At 31.6% G+C, this 23,152-nt stretch overlaps 1 protein-coding gene across 1 annotated transcript in view; it reads right to left on the bottom strand.

The window, feature by feature from the left end:
• Positions 1-559: 559 nt before the first annotated feature.
• The window catches only part of LOC127702296 (adhesion G protein-coupled receptor B2-like), a 34,192-nt gene continuing 11,599 nt past the window's right edge, over positions 560-23,152 (bottom strand). The window contains exons 7-23 of the mRNA XM_052206433.1: positions 22,727-22,798; positions 21,823-21,931; positions 20,480-20,599; positions 18,058-18,130; positions 16,779-16,893; positions 15,338-15,384; positions 14,801-14,924; positions 11,673-11,776; positions 10,113-10,215; positions 8,955-9,105; positions 8,240-8,309; positions 7,742-7,808; positions 6,934-7,019; positions 4,658-4,784; positions 3,888-3,929; positions 2,577-2,648; positions 560-862 (exon numbers count right to left, since the gene is read on the bottom strand). Coding sequence (XP_052062393.1) covers positions 842-862; positions 2,577-2,648; positions 3,888-3,929; positions 4,658-4,784; positions 6,934-7,019; positions 7,742-7,808; positions 8,240-8,309; positions 8,955-9,105; positions 10,113-10,215; positions 11,673-11,776; positions 14,801-14,924; positions 15,338-15,384; positions 16,779-16,893; positions 18,058-18,130; positions 20,480-20,599; positions 21,823-21,931; positions 22,727-22,798 — 1,503 coding nt within the window. The 3' untranslated portion in view covers positions 560-841. The remainder of the gene's footprint in view (positions 863-2,576; positions 2,649-3,887; positions 3,930-4,657; positions 4,785-6,933; positions 7,020-7,741; positions 7,809-8,239; positions 8,310-8,954; positions 9,106-10,112; positions 10,216-11,672; positions 11,777-14,800; positions 14,925-15,337; positions 15,385-16,778; positions 16,894-18,057; positions 18,131-20,479; positions 20,600-21,822; positions 21,932-22,726; positions 22,799-23,152) is intronic.

Below are 23,152 nucleotides of genomic sequence, written 5' to 3'. Positions count from 1 at the left end.
AAATTTAGTTTATTTGGACATTTCTATCCTTATATAGACATACCTAACTTATTTGTTTCAAAAGATAAACACAACGGATTTTTGTAAAAACATTTGGAAAATCTTCTTTACATAAGATTGCTCTAAATTTTTATAGCTATTCTTTGGAAATGATTAACTTTTATCAAAGTTCAATAATTGTAGACAAAAAACGGCATTTTTTGCTGTATATTTATCTAATTCAAAAAACATTAATCGGTGACTTTATCATAAAAATTGGCACAAATAAAAAGAGATGTCAATGAACTCGTTTTCAAGATAAATCAGTCTGAATGATAAGAATCAGTCGAAAAATGCATCTTTTCCTGAGATGTCACAGTTTGACATCGCGAAAAATGATATTTTACGGTAGTAACGTCATTATTTCCCCTATAATTGTATCGTATGCCCTTAATTGGCCATTACATGTTGTACTTTTTATCCCATGTATGTAGTGATGCTTTAACAATGTTTAAGATGTATCTGGATTTCAAAACTTGAGGTCTTCATAGTATATTAAGACTAAATGAAAATATATAGAATATGTTTTATTAGTTTTATGAGAATAAAAAGGTACAACGTAAAACAATCAAACAAATTAGTGTGTCATATTATGTAAACAATAAACACGTAAATAGCTCTCTCTCTCTCTCTCTCTCTCTCTCTCTCTCTCTCTCTCTCTCTTACAATTATAAAATATATACAACTGGTATTTGTATCATCAATGCACAACATATTGGGATGCACCTTATACGGTTGAGATGGGTTTTTTAATTCTTTACTGCGATTCTTCCTCCGTGTACAGATATTGTTGTTGATGGTGTTATATCCTATTTGTGTTGTCCTACATTGAAAAAGCAGAACTACTTATTGGTGACAAAGAGACACATTGAAATACTATACAAAACAATGAACAACTTTACAAAAGAAATTTTTAATTTGTTTTGAAACCAAATATACATTAATAATAAATTAAGTATATTTTTTAATCATCGTTTTTCATTATTGTATTGGGTTTATAAAACGTTTGTTTTTGTTGCTCTTCAGTGTTCCTGTTGTTCCTTTGTTTTCCACTTATAGTCGATGTGTTTCCCTCGGTTTTAGTTGTAACCTGGATTTGTTTTCTCTCAATCGATTTATGACTTTTGAACACCGGTTTACTACTGTTGTCTTTATTTGTATAGGTAAGAGATATTGAAAAAGGAAAATTATTCCCAAAAATACCTGGATTAATATCGATACTCCTGTATCCGCTGAAATATAATTGAGAATGGAAACGGGAATGTGTCGAAGAGATAAAAACCCGACCAAAATGCAAAAAAAAAAAACAGCATAAGGCCACCAATGGGTCTTCATCGCGGCAAAAAAAAAAATCCGCACCAGGAGGTGGCCTTCAGCTGGCACCTTAACAATAATGTATTCTAGTTCAGCAAAATGGACGCCACACTAAACTCCGAAACATATACATGAACGAAATATAAAAAAACATACAAGGCTAACAAGAGCTAGAAGTTCCTAGCTTGGGACAAGCGCAAAATGCTGCGGGGTTAAACATGTTTTGTTAGATCTCAACCCTCCCCTAAACCTCTAGCCAATGTGTAGCGCATTGATCTTCCTGTCATCCGAATTTTGTAATGTTTAACATGTTTAATGTCCATTCTCCCCCTTCCCATGTAGGCACACGAGCAAATATTATTATATTTTGAAATTAAACATAGTCACTTAAACTTATTGGTAATTTAGAATTCGATTCTACAATATCATGAATATTGCTGATTAACTCTACTAAAATATCATATACAAATAATGATATCATTAAAACGGTAGAAAGGTTAATGCTTTAATGCGTCAGTTGCGCGTTTTGACAAATAATGTCTCCATTGCATGCGACTGTCATACAAGTGAGAGGTCTAGCTAGATATAAAACCAGGTTTAATCCACTATTTTCTACATAAGGAAAGGCCTGTACCAAGTCAGAAATATGACAGCTGTTTTCCACATGTTCCATTCGTTTGATGTGTTTGAGCTTTTGATTTTACTATTTGATAAAGGACTTTCCGTCTTAAATTTTCCTTGGAGTTCGGTATTTTTTTTATTTTACTTTTTTTCAGTGAAACTTGATTCCAAAATATTTGGAAATCCAAAAACTTATTTGGTAAACGTTGATGAACAGAATTAACAGAAAAGGAACTAAAGAACAGACTAGTTATGCATGATTGTGATCGTTCTTTTATTTCAAGCGATGTCCTTAAATCTTTCAAACAATATCCAAATTGTTATGCCAGAACGGAAATACTTACTTCTGGTCAGCCATGGCTTGGTGATAAACTCGGGAAAAAGAAGAAATGATACTTATAGCAATGTTACCATTAGGGTATTTTTCATCAATTCTAAAATAAAACTTTTGATCAAATGGCAGCACTTGAAAATATCACGTTTTGAGTATAGTAGATTTATTTGTTTTTGAGTCAACATACATACATATAATTATTTCGTGTCTGTTTTAATTGCACGATTCTGTTTTCAAGTTTTGTCATTCCTGATATTCATATACTCACAGTATTAGTAGAATTTGAAGATAGTTTCAAATCCAAACGGCGTGTCTGATAATGATTGTAACCTTGCCTGACCTAAACATAGTATGAAATGAAAATATTTATTTAAAAAGAATTGAATAAAAGCTTGCAAAGTGATATATAATACAAAGTACTACAAGCTAATCTTTAGAAAAAATGATAGTATTGATACATACAAACACTAATGGAAGCTCATTATCATATTTCGAATATCAAGATATAACGTTTGCCCTAGGCCATTTTTCTTATTTGATAAGCATTGCTTTTCGGTATGACTAACAATCCTGTTTTAACCTTTGTACATTCATACATGCATATTCTACAAATTTGTTTTAGTGGTAATAGTAGTGGAACCACGCAAATCCATTTAGAAAAAAAGTAAACAAGTTACAACAACTGAATGAATCACAGGAATTTCAAAAGGATTTGATGCTTTGACAGGGTTAGTGTATCAAGATAAGCATGCATAACCCGAAATGCAAATCCAGACGCATCCAAATTGTCAAAATAAGGAACAGAATTGGTTATTGTATACTTCTGACAAATATTCTATACATATTAGATTTGTTTTATTTGGTACATTTATATAGTTCTTGATTCATTCGATTCGAATGTTGACGTACACAACAATAACCTTGCCTGACCTACGCACAATGTGGAATATATATGTATACAAGAGATAAATGTTATAATGTAAGATTTTCAAAAAAACTAAATTTCAAAAATTGTTATACTTTATTTTATATGTCAATAACAAATCATTATATTTTTGCATTTTTATCTATTTGCTAACAACACTTTTTCTTTGAACAGTTTATTTACATTTTATCTGTCTGAATACATTTGTCGATCCGACTCATATACATGAATCGCTTTATGGATGAACCTCGTAGTAAGACCGTGATACAACATTTGATTTGCACTCTTTAGAGATCAACGGTGTTATGTTAGAAAATTATGTCATAAATTATGTCAATACCGATTTACTGACTACTAAGACTTAAGTGACAATTAAAACTTGTTATATATGTTAATGCAACTTTGATGGAATTCTATGGTACCTTGTTTATGAACATATATACTTTTGTTTTTTCACGTCACTTCGTAATATACCAATAGGAATAGTTGGTAGGTAAATGATGCTTTAATAAAGCAAATCGATCATACCAGAGGATGTAATGATATAACTAAGCATGTTTTGATTGCGGTCATACTACTATTTGTATATGTTAAACTTTGTAATTTATTCATTTTCAATTATAATTTTTATTCACCGTTAAGAATAACACTCACCTCCTTATTAAAGAAACAGTGCAACAAACAAATAAAGAAACCCTGTTTAAGAAAAAAAAAGATTTTAATTGTTACTCCTATTATTTATCAGAAAGAAAGAATTATTTCAATTCTAATGTGTTTAAGATAGGACAATCAACGATGACTGACGGTCATACAAAATCGACTTTTAGCACAGAGTTGTTGTGTTTTAGCATGTCACATCTATCAATATTGGCAAAAATAGTTTATAGATGATCAAATCTCAAAATCGATTAATGTGATACTAACCAAAGTAACACCCAAAAATTGATGGGATAGCATGAACTTCAATAGGAACTAGACAAATGAGCGACCATAAGATAAGAGTCGCCTGCTATACATGTATCTCCTGACATGTGAATCAACACGCAGTCGAAATGTCACAACCAGGAATAGATTTTGAGAAACCAGAAACGTTATCGGTTGATTACACATTAGACTATTCTGGTATCTCAAAATCTAACACTACGAAAACATGTCGCTAGTGAATTTAGGCAGTTATATCGTATCGTACAACCAATTTGTTGTAATAACTGTTAAACTTATGTAGTGACGATTTCAGCCATTCTTCCTCATTGTTGGAGCATTGTTTTTGTTAACGAAGTCATTAAAGCATGAACATGCACTAGCGTAACGTATCAGTTGAGAGGTCTGTCAAATTTCTTTTCTGTTAGAATTGACATAATATAAATTAACATAAAAATAAAACGCACTTGTTCAAAGAAACACTTGTAGAAATATAAAAATACCTGGAGGGAGTTGAAAATAGCAAATAGGTATTGGAACATGACCAGATCATCGTTTACCGAAAATGCACCAAGTACCCATGTTACTCCAAACAATGGTAAAATGATGCAGATACTTTTCAAACCAATCCTAGAGCAGACAATAAATTCATTACAGAAAAGTGTTTTTATTGTAAATATACAAATATATATTGTTTATGTTTGAATTACCAATACATAGCTATAATGCGTTTTAATGTTTGTTTTCCTTTGTAACACGAACAGTGTTTAAAGTGAAAATAAAGCACGAATTGACATTAAGTTCTTTCTATTTCTGTCTATCTATAAAAGAAGTGTACAAAATGTGCAAAATCATACTATGCGTTTTACGAAGAGATTCTCCACTTATAAACTGATGAAGATTGCATATTTCCCTGATAAACTGTCTTCCTTCTTTTAAACAATTTAATTGTATTTTAGAAAAATATCGTTACACGGACATACTATTGAAGTACAATTAACAGAACGAACGAACTGACGAATTCATATAACAAGCAGCACCTACATCCAGTCACAAAAAAACTGGAATATAATACGAGAGAAAAATGTGATTCCAAACATTGTCAATAAGTCAATATATATGATATAGAGGAATCTATCTAGTTATTTATACGAGAGTAATGAGCTCGTATCATTGTGTCACGAAGTTACGTATAAATAGCATAAATGGAAAATCTCAAATGGAACCTCTGTTAACACAAAAATACTTAACTGTTTATTACTGTTTATATCATATTTGCACTTACAAAAGTTTATACAAAAAGCACTATAAGAATACAATGTGTTGTGAAAGCATAAAAATTCGTTACTCAGTAATATAGAACTATGGTAAGATGTGAAAACAAACCAAAACTATTGGATTGTTTGTTGTAAATTTTTTAAAGTGAATACTTGCAATAGAAACTGCATAATTATATACTTAATCTTACAGAAACGCATTTTTACAACATACAATATTCATGATGAAATCAATCTTTCAATGCAGCAGAATTTCGATTATATATTTTTCAAGCCATGTTTTTTGGTCTACAATTCAAACCACGAAGACTTAAGGTGGTTTGGGTAAATTACTATAACATGGTGATTATTGGATAGCTATTTATTGTCAACAATTATCAGTGTTTATCATTAGTATGCGGACTGAGATGATGTTTTATTCGTTCCCAGTTTTGAAGAACAACATTTATTAATTCGTCTGTCAGGTGGAACTGGTAACATGTGTTATGCGCAATCTTATTTTTTACCTGAGGTTCGCGTGTTCAACCTTTAGTTTCATCTCCAAATTTTGTTTTTGATTTAAGTATTCAATTACAAGTTAAAGGGCGATGTTGTTTGTCCATTTCCATTTGTTCGTGTCTCAAGATTTTTTAGAAATCCTTTGTAATTATTTTATCTCTTTATTTGAAAGTGTAAAAAAGAAACTTTGTCTATTTATTCTGTTTTTCTTGTGGAAAATTGTTTTTCAATCATCTTCCTGTCAATATTCCAATAAGAAATTGTTTTCGGCACGTTTGCACACTGAAACAAAAATGAAAACAACACGTTATAACTTTCATGCGTCCAAAGCGCTTTTCTGGATTTACCTTCATCAGGAAAGCCGAATATTTGAAAGTCAAGAATGAATAAAACCGAAACAGTTGAAGAGCTATATAACTAAGAAAGACTTTAAAAATAGCTAAATCCATCTAAGGCCAACTTTGCCTGAGGGAGTTGAAACCTTAGTTTCTTTATAATTCCAAATTTTTTAAACGGACAATTTTTGAAAAGTTTGTTATAAATCATGTCAGTACCAAAGTACTGACTACTGAGCCGATGATACCCTCTGGGACTGATAGTCCAGTAGCAGAGGTATCGACCAAGTGATGTAAAAAATGAAAACATCACGTTATAAATTTCATGCGTCCGAAGCGCTTTTCTGGATTTACCTTCATCAAGAACGCCCAAAGCCGAATATTTGAAAGTCAAGGATGGATAAAACCGAAACAGTTGAAGAGCTATATAACTAAAAAAGACCTTAAAAATAGCCAAATCCATCTAAGGCCAACTTTGTCTGAGGGAGTTGAAACCTTAGTTTCTTTATAATTTCAAAATTTTTAAACGGACTTATATTGTCTGATGATTTGTTGTGATTGTGCATGGTTTATTTAAATTTTTTTTTATTTTAAGCGAACTTATCATACGTTATATCAAAAAAGGTAAATTATAAAAGAAAAAAGGAAAAGTAAATATTATAAACTTACCAAATTTTTTCTCTTAGTTCTTTCCCAGCTATTCCTCTACTGGTCATTATTTTATATACCATTATGATAAATATAACAAAGTTAATCTGCAATGTACAATAGTTCGAAAATTACAGATAACAAAGCTTCTTTTAACTTCCAAGGTACACAAGTCTAAATCGTATTTTGGGGTCACGTGTTGCTGAAATATTCTTATCTTTATTTATTTTCTACATATAGAAGTTAACAATAAGGGTCGATTGAGAACAAAACTCGACTACAAAAGGGATGGTTTTAGCTTTCCAATAGTGACATTTTCATTTTCATGTAGCAACATCCAACCAGCGTCTGCGTGTGGAGTATTGATCTCCCATTTGAAACGGTATTCCAGAGCTTGCGTCTCCTTTCATAACTTCCTTGATAGAGAGTTGCTGCTAACAAGGAAGCTATTGAACCAAAAATTCAAAGTGCTAATGTTGCAGTCATTTCTTCGAAATTTTAACGGATACCACAACGAGTTGGTTGACCGTAATGGAATATCTGTGTCACAGATGATGAAGTATATGTTCCATTGTCGTAACCACACTACCGTCTTCTTCTTTCCTCGACTCTTTGATTCATCGCCAAATGGAACTAGCCAAGACGGGTGTCACAAGTGGACCCTTGGATATTCTAACCCTTCAGGAGCATTTTATGGAGGTTCGTGTTGGCTAGTGTTTGTTTTCTATGTAGTGTTTTGTGAATTTATTTATTTATTTGTGGTCTCGTTTTTCACCGTGGCGTTGCGAGTTTCTCTCGACTATAACCTTTCTATAATTCCAATACGTACCAAAATGACAAGCAATGCCGGTCCTATAAACGCCCAGATAAGGTTTGATTCAAGGGTCAACCAACAACTGAATTAATGAAAGAAAAATCTTTGAGTCACATATTCGAATCATGCAGACAACTTATAAGCTTAGTATATTAGCTTGAATTGTAAGTACTAGTGACTTTTATGCAGAAGATGATTAACATATGAATCCATATATTTTCAAGATTACTTTTTCAATCATTGATATTACAAATTTAGTATTCTTACAAATTTGCTCTTTTAATTAATTCATGTTTACTCTTGTATGGTTATAACATACAATATATTAATCATACGACAGACGAGACTTTGTTATGAAAAATCATTTTTGATTTGTTTAATTTCTATTAAGAAATATATAAATAAAAAGTGCATGTATTTCCATTCTTTTTATGATATTATCATTACCATAATAATATTTTATTTAAAAAAATAGCAAAAAACAAAAATGTTTGAAAGTTATTAGAAACATACAACTGTTGGTTACCATAGCCTTTAAGTTGTGTGATGCCGGCAGAAATTCCGACGACAATACCAGGTACAACTGAAAATAAAGATTTGTTTTTAAAAGATACAAGTTACTTGGTCCAGGCTTTTCCAAAAAAAGTCCAGTGAATGTTAAAAAAAAATCAAGTTTAAAGACACTAAATCTGTTCCACATGCTATATATATATTTTGCAGGATGATACTCTATTGAATTTAATATCATTGTAGCATATCACTACAACGGCTGTTTTTAATTTTGCTACGACATCTTCAACAAACGCATGTTGAACACAGAAACATGTGAAAAAGGTATGGTGAAAGAACCTTTACCCTTTCAGATTTTTTTTTTATAAAACCATTGTTCTCAATAGTTTTGATTTTGATCGTTTTTATTTTCGTTTGATAATTGTAAGGTACCTTTTTATTCGTTTTCAAACATTTTGGTTTAGAAGCTGTCTGTCCTTTGACTTATTATTTTAGAAATCTGCTTTTATCTCTTTTAACAAAAACATGTTCTGTTCGCAATAATTATTTGTTTCATATAAAAACTAGTTCTCCTCAGCTGTGTTTTAGTTAAATACGAAAACAAGATTTCTTTAATATATATGCATGCTATCAAACCGTACAGATTACTGCCAAATTCTGCAGGGACAAAATATCAAGAATAGTCACCGTTTATTAAAACATGTGGTAACATACTTACTCCAGCAAAGAGGTAATAGCCACCGAACAATAGATCTAGTTGAAAAAACAATGACAACCATTCTCACTATTTGAATTCCCTCAGCTAGCATCAAACAAAAGTCTGTTAAGAACATATAGTGTAAACCAATTGCGATCGCTGTACATACTTCCTTTATATAAGATAAACCAATTACCATTTACTATTATATAATCAATCATTTTTGTTTTTATTTAAAACTGTTGTAATTTACATTTTCAGTCACATTGGCATTATCCATACAAAAATGCATGGTACATATGTTTGGCGTCAGTAAAACATTTATTTCTTTAAATTACTTAAAAGTTTCTTCACGAAGGCTTTTTGAATAAAAATGCCACAAAATTACAAATTTTTGTTTGCATTTTAACCGTTGACAGGCGCAATTTAGTGAATGCATTATTCATTTATTTTTCAGACGGTTAATTTCCATGAGTGTCAATAGTTCTAGTACCGATATGATTATACATAGTACTTTGTATGATAGAGTTATTCAGAAAAAACTGTCTTTTTTGTTTTTTTGTTTTTTTGTTTTTTGTTGTTTTTTTTCTTTTTACTTGTTTGATCCTGTAGGCGTTGATCTACTGCAATCTACTGCTATATGAGTAATATTCAGTCTACAGTGTATTATGCCACAAGAGTACTAGTACAAAATGTACTTCTTAAAAATTCTTATCAGACGAACCGAAATCGTTACCTTATGTTCTTATTGTTCAGTTTTTTTTTTTGGACTGTATTTTTAAATTATGCAATTCGTCTTATAGCTAGTTTTGCGATATTTACATGGTTATGGTTACGAATTTTGAACTATGAATAAATTTTATTATTGTGCTTAGCATTCACATTGATTGCCCGCAGTTTTGGTTATTCTGGTTTAGATCGTTTTGTTCTGGAATATTTCAAGAAATACAAGTAAATCGATGATTTTTTTTTCTCAGGCGTTCCTGCTGATGGTTATGTCAACCCATGTCTTGTGCAACGAAATCGGAATGATATGTTTATGTTGAATATACTAAACTTTGGGACAAGTTGTAGAAACTTTCAATAAGAAATATTTTCAATATAAAATCAAAATAATTACTACATCGTGTACATGTAGATAAATTATAACGAGAATGTTTGTCTTTTTTTTGTCCTCACCTTGATTTCTGTCCGTGTTATACCAGCAAGGAATATGGTATAAGACAGAATTAAAGCCACGCATAAATTCATTAATATTTGTGTTCTCTCACTTTTCACATATCTACAACAAAAAATCAAATAGAAAAGCATTCAGTGGTTATTTTCTTCTTTAAATCACTGAATACAAAATGTTAAATCATTATTCCTATATTTGTTTGAAACTACTTTTGGTTTCAGTCGTGCACTTGAAAATAGAATTTCGTTACATAACTATAACATATTCATTTCCGATTTTTAAATGAAATTACCAAATACAATGTATCCATCTGTAGATATTGTTACAAGTACATTAAACAAAAACCGTTCACTTCTTCGAACTTGACTAAATAGTTCTTAAAAAAATCATCATTTTACACTTTATTACAAACGCGATGACATTTTGTTCCTATAACAATACTTTATTTTTTTTTATTTAGTTTCTTTTGTGCTGTATGGTGTGTACTTTTGTTCTAAACTTGTTTGGCGATATATCAAATAACCCTAAACATGATATTATCACTAGTAAACGAATTTTAGTCTGAAGAGGTCATTTTGATCTGAACAGCTCTTCAAAGACTGCAGAATAAATTATTAGTCATTTCAGTTTGTCAGTCAATTTTGAGACTTATTTACTTTGGCCAAATCAGTACTGCTCAGACCATTCGCTTGCACTCAATTAAGATATGTTCAATATATGTTCAGACTGTTCAAAAGTTGCTATATATCTATACAGATCAACAAAATACTGAATTAGCTGAATAGCTATTGAACAGTACTGAATTGACTGCAATATAGCCATTTTTGTTATTTTCAATTAATGTAATTTTGAGTTATGGTTATCATTATATATTTCTAAACATGCATTGAACCTTTCATTTTGACATCAAAAACTGAGTTATAAGGAAGAACGACTGAAAATGGCATAACATAAGTTTACCGGCCACCATCACAAATTCGTTTACCGATACGATGTGTCGGTGTCTCAACCTACTAGCGACATGTATCGCGATCTTAGATATCGAGATACCAGTTAAGGTATAGTACCTCACCTGTCAAATGCAGTTTAGATAGTTAAAATACGAAGTCAGCAATAAATTTCTCATTCCCAGCGTAATTATTCCCTTACTTACGAATCGCAAAATCAGTTTCAAAACTGTTGCCGAGTATGGCTAATATACGACAATGTTACTTGATAGCTCTTGTTCTAAAAATATAACACGTACATGTTAAATAACTTGTGTGTAATTGCTCCAAAAATAAAGATACTTCAATTGCAAATATGAATAAATATTAGAGAAAGTAAAGATCCACAATAAGCTTTGTGATTCTGGTAAAAATACTCAAGAAGTAACGTATTCAGATTATCAAGATTAAAAATCAAATTTACAAAGAATGTTTTTTTTTCTACTAAGTATAAGGACTGATATTGGATGGATACTTTTAATTCATCTGGTATTATCACATGGACAGTCAGGAGGTGAACATGTAAAGGTTGATTAGAACTGTGCACTTTTTTTCTCTAAATAAACTTCAACTTACCCCCAAAGTACATAATGTATGAGAATTGTCATAACCAGAAACAAAATGGATACTCCACATCCTACGGCTGATATAAGGCTCAATGCAAAGTTGTGAGACAAAGGCTTGAAAAAAGAAAAAAATATCAAATCAGCGGTAAAATATGATTCTGACATCGATGTATATGAGGCCTAATGAATATCAACCCAACGATATCAAACCAAACGATATGAATATGGTAACGTACATTCCTGTCTCTAAAACTGTTCGAAATTATTCGAAACTCTAATATAGAAATACAGAGATTTAGTATGACTGCCAATAACACAATTATCTCCCAAAGTCCCAATGACGTGGACGAATGCAACTATAGGTCACCGAACAATGAACAAAACCGTTTAGCAATATACAACTCCCCCTTGACAAATTGTAAAACAATGAGAAAGAGGAAACCAACTTTCATTTGAACTTTGGTGGATAGTTGTCTCATTGGCAATCATACCACATCTTCTTTTTTATATTTTGACAATTTGGCAACAATTAATGAAAAATAAATACGACAGACAGGCTAATGTTGTTCCAGCCTAAGCATATATTATTTGAGCAGATTAGGTCAACTTTTTGGAATTTTTATTTTTTTTATTACACTTCAACTTTGATTTTGCATTCTTACTGTTTTGGTCAAGCGCCACTGATACGTCTTATGTAGACGAAACGCACATTGGATATATCAAATTAAAAGCCTTGTATCTGTGATGAGTTTTATTTCATCAGTAGATTGGTGTGTAAACAATATGTCAAAGTCTAACAAATGTGAAAAAATTAATCAATTACTATAAAGATTAACACTTAACAATCCAATTATTAGAAACAATACGATATAATGAAAGAAAATACTAACGAGGATCAATAATTTTACTACACATTTATTGCTAACTACAGTTTAAAGAGGATACAATCTTGGCCAACTCATTATTGTGAATGTATCCTTTGGTCGTAGTTGCTTTTGGTTATTTCTGAGGGAACATCATGGAGGCGTAATACCATCATTGTTTTTCCCGTATTAGTCTTTTTAAATTTGCACTATTAAAAAATTGTGCAGAATTTATCTTTGTTTCAAATAAAAAAATTCTTGGCATGAGTAAAGATTATCCTGTCCAGTACTACAGAAAAAATTTCATATAACATTTCATTGCATATAAGATAATAACCATCACTGGAAGTTAACCAATTAAATTTCCAACCCTTTCTTTCCTGTTTACAAGCTTTAGTAACCATGTAACCTCAAGTTTCCAAAATATTTTATAAAAACACCAAAATAAAAAATGAATGGTGCTTTGAAACAACCAAGATATATGTTTATGACTTAGAATTTTTTTACTGCAATGAAATGTAGGATTAATTTCTAACAGCTGTCAAATTCAAGGGAATATTTGTTTCGACCTTTTTTCGTACGCATCCGGATGTGTACTATGATTTCGTGGTATTACACCTGGAACGCACAACTTTTCGATGTGAAACATATTACAAAGTGGTTACTATTATGACGCCAGATAGTGCATTCGAATAAATATTTTCAGTAAGCATTATGATATGAAGTTTGTTGATTACAAAGGATAGAAATAAATGATTGTTAAAAATCTAAATTGACACTTCCCAGTGGATACGAGATTAAATGATTGTTTTTGTTACTAAACTGTTGTAAAAACAACAGTCAAGTTATCAATGTTACATGTCCAGTAGTACAAAGTGAAAAAATAAAGCAAACTAACAATCCTTTTAGGAATAAATTCCGTTTCTTTAGTATTGAACTGTACAAGTGTGTTACTTTATTTGTATCAATCGTAATTTCATATAAATGTAAGTTCGTCATTTTTAAAATGCTACATGGTCAAGGTAAGGCTTTCATACTACTCCTTATAAAATGTCTTCTATTTTTATAATATATGTGAAGTTACAATGGGAGATCACCTGATGTCATACATCCCCTTTTTATATGAAACAGAGATAATTGACTGTCTTATTTCCCGTTTAATTCATGAAAACGTATTTCGGCAAAGCATTTATTTTTTACTGAGTATCTGAGACTTTATTTAGATGCCAACTCTGCAATATGTTAAGTAATATGACACTTTAGAAGATATTATTAAAAAATTGTACTTGTTTATGTCATTGAAATATTTCTATCTATCTGTTCAAATGACTTCAGATTAAATGTATATACAAATAATAAAATGCACTTTCATAGTAAACATGAAGTAGAATTCGATGCTTATAGGATTGTACGACATAAACTGTGTCCTTCTAACATTGATGACCTGATTGTGGTTCTTCTACAGCAAGTAAGTAAAACATTTTACCAGTCGAACGGTTTGATTACGCGAATCAAATTGCAATTGAATATTAATTTTTTAATGAACTGCAAAAAGTGGAGGTGGAGAGAAACATTTAAAAGTAAATCACAAAGTCACAAAGACATAACTGTTGACAAAATGTACATTAAGCTGAACTTCTTTACCGATATTTTTTAAAATACATTTTTGGATAAGATATTTGAAAAAAAACATTAAATTAAGCAATTTAAGAATCTGTATTTGGAATAATAATTATAAAAATAAGTAGATATGATATGATTGCCAATGAGACAACTCTCCACAAGAGACCAAATGACACAGAAATTAACAACTATAGGTCACCGTACGGCCTTCAATAATGAACAAAGCCCATACCGCATAGTCAGCTATAAAAGGCCCCATAATGACAAATGTAAAACAATTCAAACGAGAAAACTAACGGTCTAATTTATGTAAAAAAATTAGTAACGAAAAACAAATATGTTACACAGCAAAAAATGACAACCACTGAATCACAGTCTCCTGACTTGGGACAGGCACTTACAGAATGTGGTGGGGTTCAACTCGTTTGAAGGCGCCAACCCTCCCCTAACCCGTGACAGTGGTGTAACAGTTCAACATGAGAACCAACTATAAAAATCATTTGAAAAAGGCTTAACTCATCAGATGGATGTCTACATCCTTACTAATATGAGAATACTAACTTCATTTATCGTACTATAAATTGTAAATATGTATTTATGATTTCTTTCTATACACTGAAATAAGTTATGAAGACTAAATTAATCAACATACTGTTCTTCCTGGGCTCATGAGTATTGCGAAATTTGTGGTGTGATTATATTCACATATCGTATAAGAATCTGTTGACTCTACAATTCGTGAACCAAAGTTCGACCATGCTCCGTTTACAGTATTCCTAAAAAATATTTGATTTTATACATAACAATGCTGTATCTTTTAATTTCCTCCGCAGGCTATAACCTCACTTTAATACATTTTACAAACGTTTAATTGTGAAACTTATATTTTCAGTGTGTACATGGAACGTCGAAATGTTTTACTTGAAAGATGATATGTATCTTATATGGAAGACTTGAATTTCATGAGATTCTCATAGAGTTTTACATGATTCTTTTGAATAAGAGAAGGATTAGAGAATCTAAATTAAAAAACAACAGCAACACAATAAAAAGTTAAAAGACTTACATCCAAAAGGCAGTTCAAAGTCTTATTTTGAAAGTCTAAAACCTTAAATCAAAAAAAAAAAAACATATATAATGATACTCTGCTACTTTTTGAGGACACGAACATATTAAACTTTATACTTACGAAACATCGAAATCCCAAAATCCACAAAAAGGTCTGGAGTAATTTCCCTTGCAAAATAAAGTATCAAAATGAACCATGGTTCTTGATCATAATCTCAGCAATTTAATTTGTATATGTTACAATTCAATCATCCACTGATTCTTTGTTCTATTATTGCAATTGAATAACAGAATAAAAGCAATGATAAAGGCATATTTCATCTTTTCTTGTATTCCTTGGTATGTTGCCGGAAATTTTATATGGATGACTATGCATCCGTAGAAGACTGATAATGTCAATTACGAAAATCATGAAAGTTTAAATAAACAACAGTCAATTATCAGACAAAAATTTGTCTATTACACAAAGAAGCGCCGAACTTTTATGAGATCAAAAGCACCGTACAACGTTTAGTCTTTCTTCGGGTTGTGTGTTACTTTTTTTTTCTGTTTCATTACTCCCGTGAAAAAGTGAAATGATTATGCACTCAAAAAAACGTGTACAAATAGCTTCTTTGAGTAACTTTAGTCGAAAAATTTATAATTATTCGTCTTACTTTACTACTTAAAGACTAATATTAAAATGACTGAGGGAAATAACTATTGTATAGAAGGCGAAAAATCCTGTCAACAAGTACCTGTGGTGTAGTTCACACAATTTACTCAGTCACGTTAAAGTGAATTTTAGGTGTTTGTGTTCAGCTTTAGTTTTGAACTGTTTTGATCCTAGCATCACTGATGTGTTCTTGTAGACGAAACACGCATGTAGCGTACCAAATGATAAGCCTGATATATTTGACGAGTTAGACTTTTAATATCCGTGAAATTTAAGCTCATGGATTATGATAAGAAATTTAAGAACATGAATTTTGATAATTGTTTTCATAATCATAAGTTTTAAATAGCCGCAATAGACATGCTGAAAGGACCAATTGTAACACGTTATAGGTGATTTGTAGTTCGGCACGAAAAAAGAAACATTTAGCAGGTACGCATATTTCTTCAGAGTTACCTCACATGTTATTCATTTTTAAAATATTTAATGTTGACCTTAGGGAGATTTGGCTATTTTGTGTTTCATCTGGATGCTTTTGTCATGTAGCTTCTCAATTTTTCAACCTTTTAAGAATTCCGTTTCTGGTCAAGGTAAACCCCAAAAAGCGAATTGACACACCAAATTCAGAAAGTGTTATTTTCATGAAAATTATCCATTAGCTTGCGTTACGATATATGCCACTTGAAGGTGCACTCAATGATGTTTGTACCAGTGGTAAAGTAACACAATCGATGCGCGTAAGAACACAAGCAAGAACCAAAAATGAATGAAACATTGTTACGCTGTCATAGCTGTTTGCAACTGATAGTGTTTTCATGAACCCTAATAGTTTTAGAAGACATCTTCACAAACAAAGAAAAAACAACAGGAAAAAAAATCACGTTTTGTCAAAATTAACACAACTTACTAATAAATTGTCAAATTTTATAATCAAGGTATGATCTGAAGAAGCTGTTGATTGGATTGTAAAATCAGTTATGATAGATTTTACATCGTAACTTCCATTAAATGACTGCAATTCCCTGTAAATGGAATAATTAAGTTAACAGACTTTGAAATAACGTATTTATCCGGGTGGTGTTATTCTATAAAAATATGTAAGCACCAAGCTACCAGTATTACCAAGAAGTTTTCAAGAAAAAACTTTAAAAATAGTTATTATTACTGGTAACAAGAATATAAAATGAAAAATGCAGGATAAACGTTACTAGGCAGCAACTTATATATTTTTACCCTTTACTATTTAGTCCATTTTTTGAATAATACTTTTGCGTGGCTCGGTATTTATACATCCCGCCATTGTGTTATTGTGCTACGGTAATTGTTTGTATTCTTGTCTTTCATTTTTGCTTATGTACTTTGTCTTCTGAGTGTCAATACGACATTTTGTTTTTCTTTTTTGAAATAGTTATTTGTTTTTATAGTGTTTAAGATTATAACACAATGTTGACTGTTGTACCCAATTTTTGACAATTTTACCTATTATGTCTGTTTGTTTTGCTCATACACTGTTGTCAATATGATGGAATTCTATGCGATTGTCATACAAGTGAGATGTTTAGGTAGCTATAAAATCAGTTTCAATCCACAATTTTCTAAATAAGGAAATGCCTGTACCAAGTCAGGAATATGACAGTTGTTTTCCATTCGTTTGATGTGTTTGAACTTTTGATTTTGCCATTTGAGAAAGGACTTTCCGTTTTAAATTTTCATTGGAGTTCGGTATGTTTGCTGTTTTACTTTTTAAATAATAATTAACTGGATTGATTGATTGATTGATAGATATTTAACGCCAAGTTTGGCACTATCGTGCTATGTAGTGGCGGTTAGAGTTTTATTGGTGGAGGAAGCCGGAGAGCCCGGAAAGAACCGCTGACCTTTGGTAGAAAAACTGACATTCCTAGTCAATTAAGATTGGAGTTGAGCGCACATGCCACGTAAGGGATTCGAACTCTCAACCTCAGTGTTGACAGGCTAGTGATACAGTAGCTCGACTACTAAAACCACCTGGCAACCGAGGCCCTAAAAGAAACTGGATGTTCTCATTCAAACATGAATGACAAACAAGCATCTTAACATCATTCACTTTTATACAGTGAACATTTTTGGTTAGTTTTGATAGAATAAAAGTTGTAATGCAATAAAGATATATGATGACAGATTTACAATCAGAAAATATGACTCACCCATTTAGCATCAAGTACTTTGGAAAGAATCTTGAAATATTTCGATAGAATGTGCTACTATATCCTGTCAAATCTATAAAAAAAGTCCATTGACATTTTATTTTGTTTCATTTCGTCTACTTTACGCATTAGTCAAAAACAGAGAAAATCAAATAAGAATGTCACGACACCGATTTTCAAACTTTTCTTTAATCGCAATTAGTATTGCAATTTATACCACAAATTTGTTTATGGTGTTAATGCATTGGCACTTAGACAATATAAAAATAAGAAGATGTGGTATGATTGCCAATGATACAACTCTCCACAAGAGACCAAATGACACAGAAATTAACAACTATCGGTCACCGTACGACCTTCAACAATGAAAAACCTATGTTTGAATTGAAATGTACAGCAAAGCTCCAACCTATACGTTCACCCCACTGTTTGTTAGCATTTATTTGCCCCTTAAAATTGGAGGAAATGACAAACTAGAGGCTCTAAAGAGCATGTGTCGCTCACCTTGGTCTATGTGCATATTAAACAAAGGACACAGATGGATTCATGACAAAATTGTGTTTTGGTGATGGTGATGTGTTTGTAGATCTTACTTTACTGAACATTCTTGCTGCTTACAATTATCTCTATCTATAATGAACTTGGCTCAGTAGTTACAGTGGAAAATATTTTGTAAAAATTTACAACAATTTACAAAATTTATGAATTTTGTAAAAAATTGCCTATAAAGGGCAATAACTCCTTTAGGGGTCAACTGACAATTTTGGTAATGTTGACTTATTTGTAGATCTTACTTTGCTGTACATTATTGCTGTTTATAGTTTATCTCTATCTTTAATAATATTCAAGATAATAACCAAAAGCTGCAAAATTTTCTTAAAATTACCAATTCAGGGGCAGCAAACCAACAACGTGTTGCCTGATTGGTCTGAAAATTTCAGGGCAGATAGATCTTGACCTTATGAACAATTTTGTTGTTGTCAGATTTGCTCTAAATGCTTGGGTTTCAGAGATATGAGCCAAAAACTGCATTTTACCCTATGTACTATTTTTTAGCCATGTCGGCCATCTTGGTTCGCGGGCGGGATACCCTAATGATGATTGTGGACAAGTTTGGTTAAATAAAAGATTACAAAAATTTACGAAAAATGGTTAAAAATTGACTATAAAGGGCAATAATTCCTTAAGGGGTCAACTGACCATTTCGGTCAAGTTGACTTATTTGTAGATCTTACTTTGCTGAACATTATTGCTGTTTACAGTTTATCTCTATCTATAATAATATTCAATATAATAACCAAAAACAACAAAATGTCCTTTAAATTACCAATTCAGGGGCGGCAACCCAACAACGGGTTGTCAGATTCATCTGAAAATTTCAGGGCAGATAGATCTTGACCTGATAAACAATTAACCCCATGTCAGATTTGCTCTAAATGCTTTGGTTTCAGAGATATAAGCCAAAATCTACATTTTACCCCTATGTTCTATTTTTAGCCATGGCGGCCATCTTGGTTGGTTGGCCGGGTCACCGGACTCATTTTTCAACCTAGATACCCCAATGATGATTGTGGCCAAGTTTGGTCAAATTTGGCCCAGTAGTTTCAGAGGAGAAGATTTTTGTAAAAGTTAACGACGACGGACGACGACGACGACGACGACGACGACGGACGACGGACGACAAGTGATGAGGAAAGTTCACTTGGCCCTTTGGGCCTGGTGAGCTAAAACAGGGATATTCTAATAATACAAACACTATTAAAGTATTAAAGTTGCAAGTGTTTTTGTTCACTTCTTTAAATGAAAACATTCAATTTTTAATCTATAGAATGATGATTTGAAAATCCAAGGCTAACGTGACCTACAATGTTATACTGTTGGTTGTCCCTTTAAAGTCCTTTCGTATTTAACGCACTCTAACATTTTTGTATATTTGGCTTTCCAAATGTTGGTCTCGAGCATTAATAAGGTTATTCAGGAAAACATTATGTCGCGTCGTGTTGTTTTTGGTTGTGTGACATTTTATATCTTTTGCCACTGGTGTTCACAAAAACTGTGGAAAGTTGTTCCATGAAAACCTTTATTTCCTAGCTATAACTGGGTATGTACCGCTTCTGAATTGTCAACCTTGAGGCCCAGTAGCCAGTGTTTTCGTACTGATAATTTTCAAATAATAAATGTACACTTTTGCTTTATTTCTAGCTTATAGATTATGTAGTTGTAATAAGATTAACGTTGCAACACCATAAAACCGCAGTCTGTTTCGGAAATTTTGTTTCAGTCCGTTTTGTTTATAAAGCTCCAAATGTATTCTGTTTAGGCCTTAACGAACTATTGATCTTGATCATGAGAATACTAGTAGCAGAGGAATGTTATTCCACAAATATGTATATAATTATCATAGTTGTATAGGTTTATTTACCGTGATGTTTGCTCTTTTTCAGTTTCATTTCAGTCGCTGAATCTGTTATCCACGAGAATGATGTTTTCAAACGATCAGGCACAGTGATCTCGTCAGAGATAGTCTTTCCTACCTCAATTACTGAAATAATTGGCTTTACTTTAAATCAAATTCCACATATGCACTGAGGTATACGTAGTTTGAGCAAAGCTCACAAAAAGATGTCCCTACCACTCGCAAAGTTTAATCCACCATTTTCTACATAAGGAAATGCCTGTACCAAGTCAGGAATATGAAAGTTGTTTTCCATTCGTTTGATGTGTTTGAGCTTTTGCCATTTGAAAAAGGACTTTTCGATTTGATTTTTCCTTGGAGTTCGGTATTTTTGTTATTTTACTTTTTTCCATAATTTGCCTAGGATATTCCAAAACAACAATTTTGGAAAAATTCAATAGATTCTTATTCATGTTAAGGGAGAGCGGATACAAACATAAACTGCTGTATGCGGATATTTCATGCTAAAGAAAATTTCGATATTCATTCGGATCATTTGAGTGAAAATCTGTCAAGCGGATACAAATGTCGGACGGAAGGACGTAAACACAAACAAAAGGACGAATAGACTGACACTACTATCACAATATACCACCCGCTTCAAACGGTATACCACTACTGATTTGTCGAATATGATAATTGTAAGCAAATCATGTCGACACATGTAACTTTTTGGTAGCGGACTGCAGTGAGTTTCAATACTGGGAAAAACATTTCACTCCTCTTCCGATATTTTAAAAATAATAGCTGCCTATCCGACAAGGAGAAATCAATATAGATTTTCAATTTTTAGGGCCTCGTGATGTTTTTGCTTACACTTTTCAACCAACTATTTGTGATGATTATATGTGGAATGTTGTCTTTCATGCTACAAGATTTACTCTGGTGTCTTGTCATTTCATTTCTTGAAGTGAAGAGTTCATGTCACATCGTTTTGCTGACACAAGTCACAAGATAAAATGATTGTCAAAACCAACTTTGAATGAATAAAAGCATTTGATTAGACATATTAGGTTTTTAAGCTATTATTATTTGCGTTAATAATGATTGTACATCTATAAGAAAGTTAACTATAAGGGAGACAAAACATGAAATTGAAAATTTCGTAAAGTACATGTGTAATTGGCACTTCAAACTGAAATTGTTTTTTTTATTTTTTTGTAAGATATAACTAAATATGAATTTTATTTTATTTTTAGGCTTTCCTAATTGAGTTTTATACAAAAGTACTTATCATTCTCATTGAAACAGGTACCTCACATTTTAAATTCACACGTGAGCACATGAGGTAAAACTGAATACAAACGAACCTATATTTTCCTTTTGAACAATCATTGCGAATTCTCCGTCTATAACCTTATGAAACACTGCATTGTAATCGGTAACTGTTTTTACTACAGAAGGGACACCACTTGAGCCCTGAAGTTAAACATATATCAAATACATATAGTGTTAGAGAACATTCGTCTGACAGGTATTTTCATTGTCTATTACAGGTGTTACTACTCGAGTTGGAATGTATTAACCTCGCCCACACAAAGTATTCTGTGCAGTGTTTTGTGAACTTTTGTTGTTTTGCTTTTACTCACTATGTTGTCTGTATTTTCTTTTTAAACTTATGATTTTTTGCGTTCTTGGTATGTCCTTGCACCAAAAATGATTGAATTTCAAATATTTCAAGTGCATATATTCTATTACGACATTAGAAACACAATTAAGAGTACGATTGTAGAAAACGAATTATCATTTTAATATTATTCAAATATACTTAGGAAAAATGGCATTTTCGATAGGCCTTATTTGGAAATAATAAATCTTATTTCAAGCATATCTCATATTCCTTAGCTGTATTTGGCAAAACCTTTCGGACGTGTTATGTTAGGTCCGTACTGGTTTTCAACTTCGTAATTGTTTTGCCCTTTATAAATCTTTTTGAATCGAGGGTCACTGAATATTCTGATGACGAAATAAGTATCTGACGTACACATTTTTAATCATGGTATCTATGACGAGTTTTTATAGAATGACATCAAATTGACAACACTAGTACATACTTACAGTTGCTATCTACACATTAACTGCTAATAAAAATCCGACATACATGTACAGACGATTTTCATATGATTGCCATTTAATAAAGGATAACATTGGTAACTCTGTTTTTCTTTTTTTTTTCGTTTTACGAAAATGTTTTTATCATAAAAAGAAGGTTACCTCGTCATTTAGTTCTTCCCACAGCTGATGGTTTCGTTCATCTAGTATATTATTGCAGACAGACCCAAAAATCTGAAACACACGACATAAACTTTAAACTGAAAAAAATAATACAAATGATTCGAATTTTAAACATATTCGCAGTGAACAACATAGGTTTTTTGAAGAAGATGTATTTGAATAATGCATTGTATGTAAATGATGGTATTAGATAGCCAATATCTATATACAAAACTTCACGTGAAAACCTTCCTTCTAATTGAAGTTATAGTCTTTTTCTATTCCTTATATCGTTGTTAATTTTTTTTCTAGTTTTTAGTTTCCGAAAAACATTTCACAGTACGAATGAAGAAATGAAATGATGCATTTTTTTACTGTGTCACTTTATTCAATGCAGCACAGCAAAAGGCAAAAATATTTAATGTT

Source organism: Mytilus californianus, unplaced genomic scaffold (genome assembly GCF_021869535.1).
Source record: "Mytilus californianus isolate M0D057914Y unplaced genomic scaffold, xbMytCali1.0.p SCAF_5, whole genome shotgun sequence".
In the NCBI taxonomy this organism is placed as follows: Eukaryota; Metazoa; Mollusca; class Bivalvia; order Mytilida; family Mytilidae; genus Mytilus; species Mytilus californianus.
Note: the sequence above shows the minus strand (reverse complement) of the source record. Positions and strands in the feature narration are given on the sequence as shown.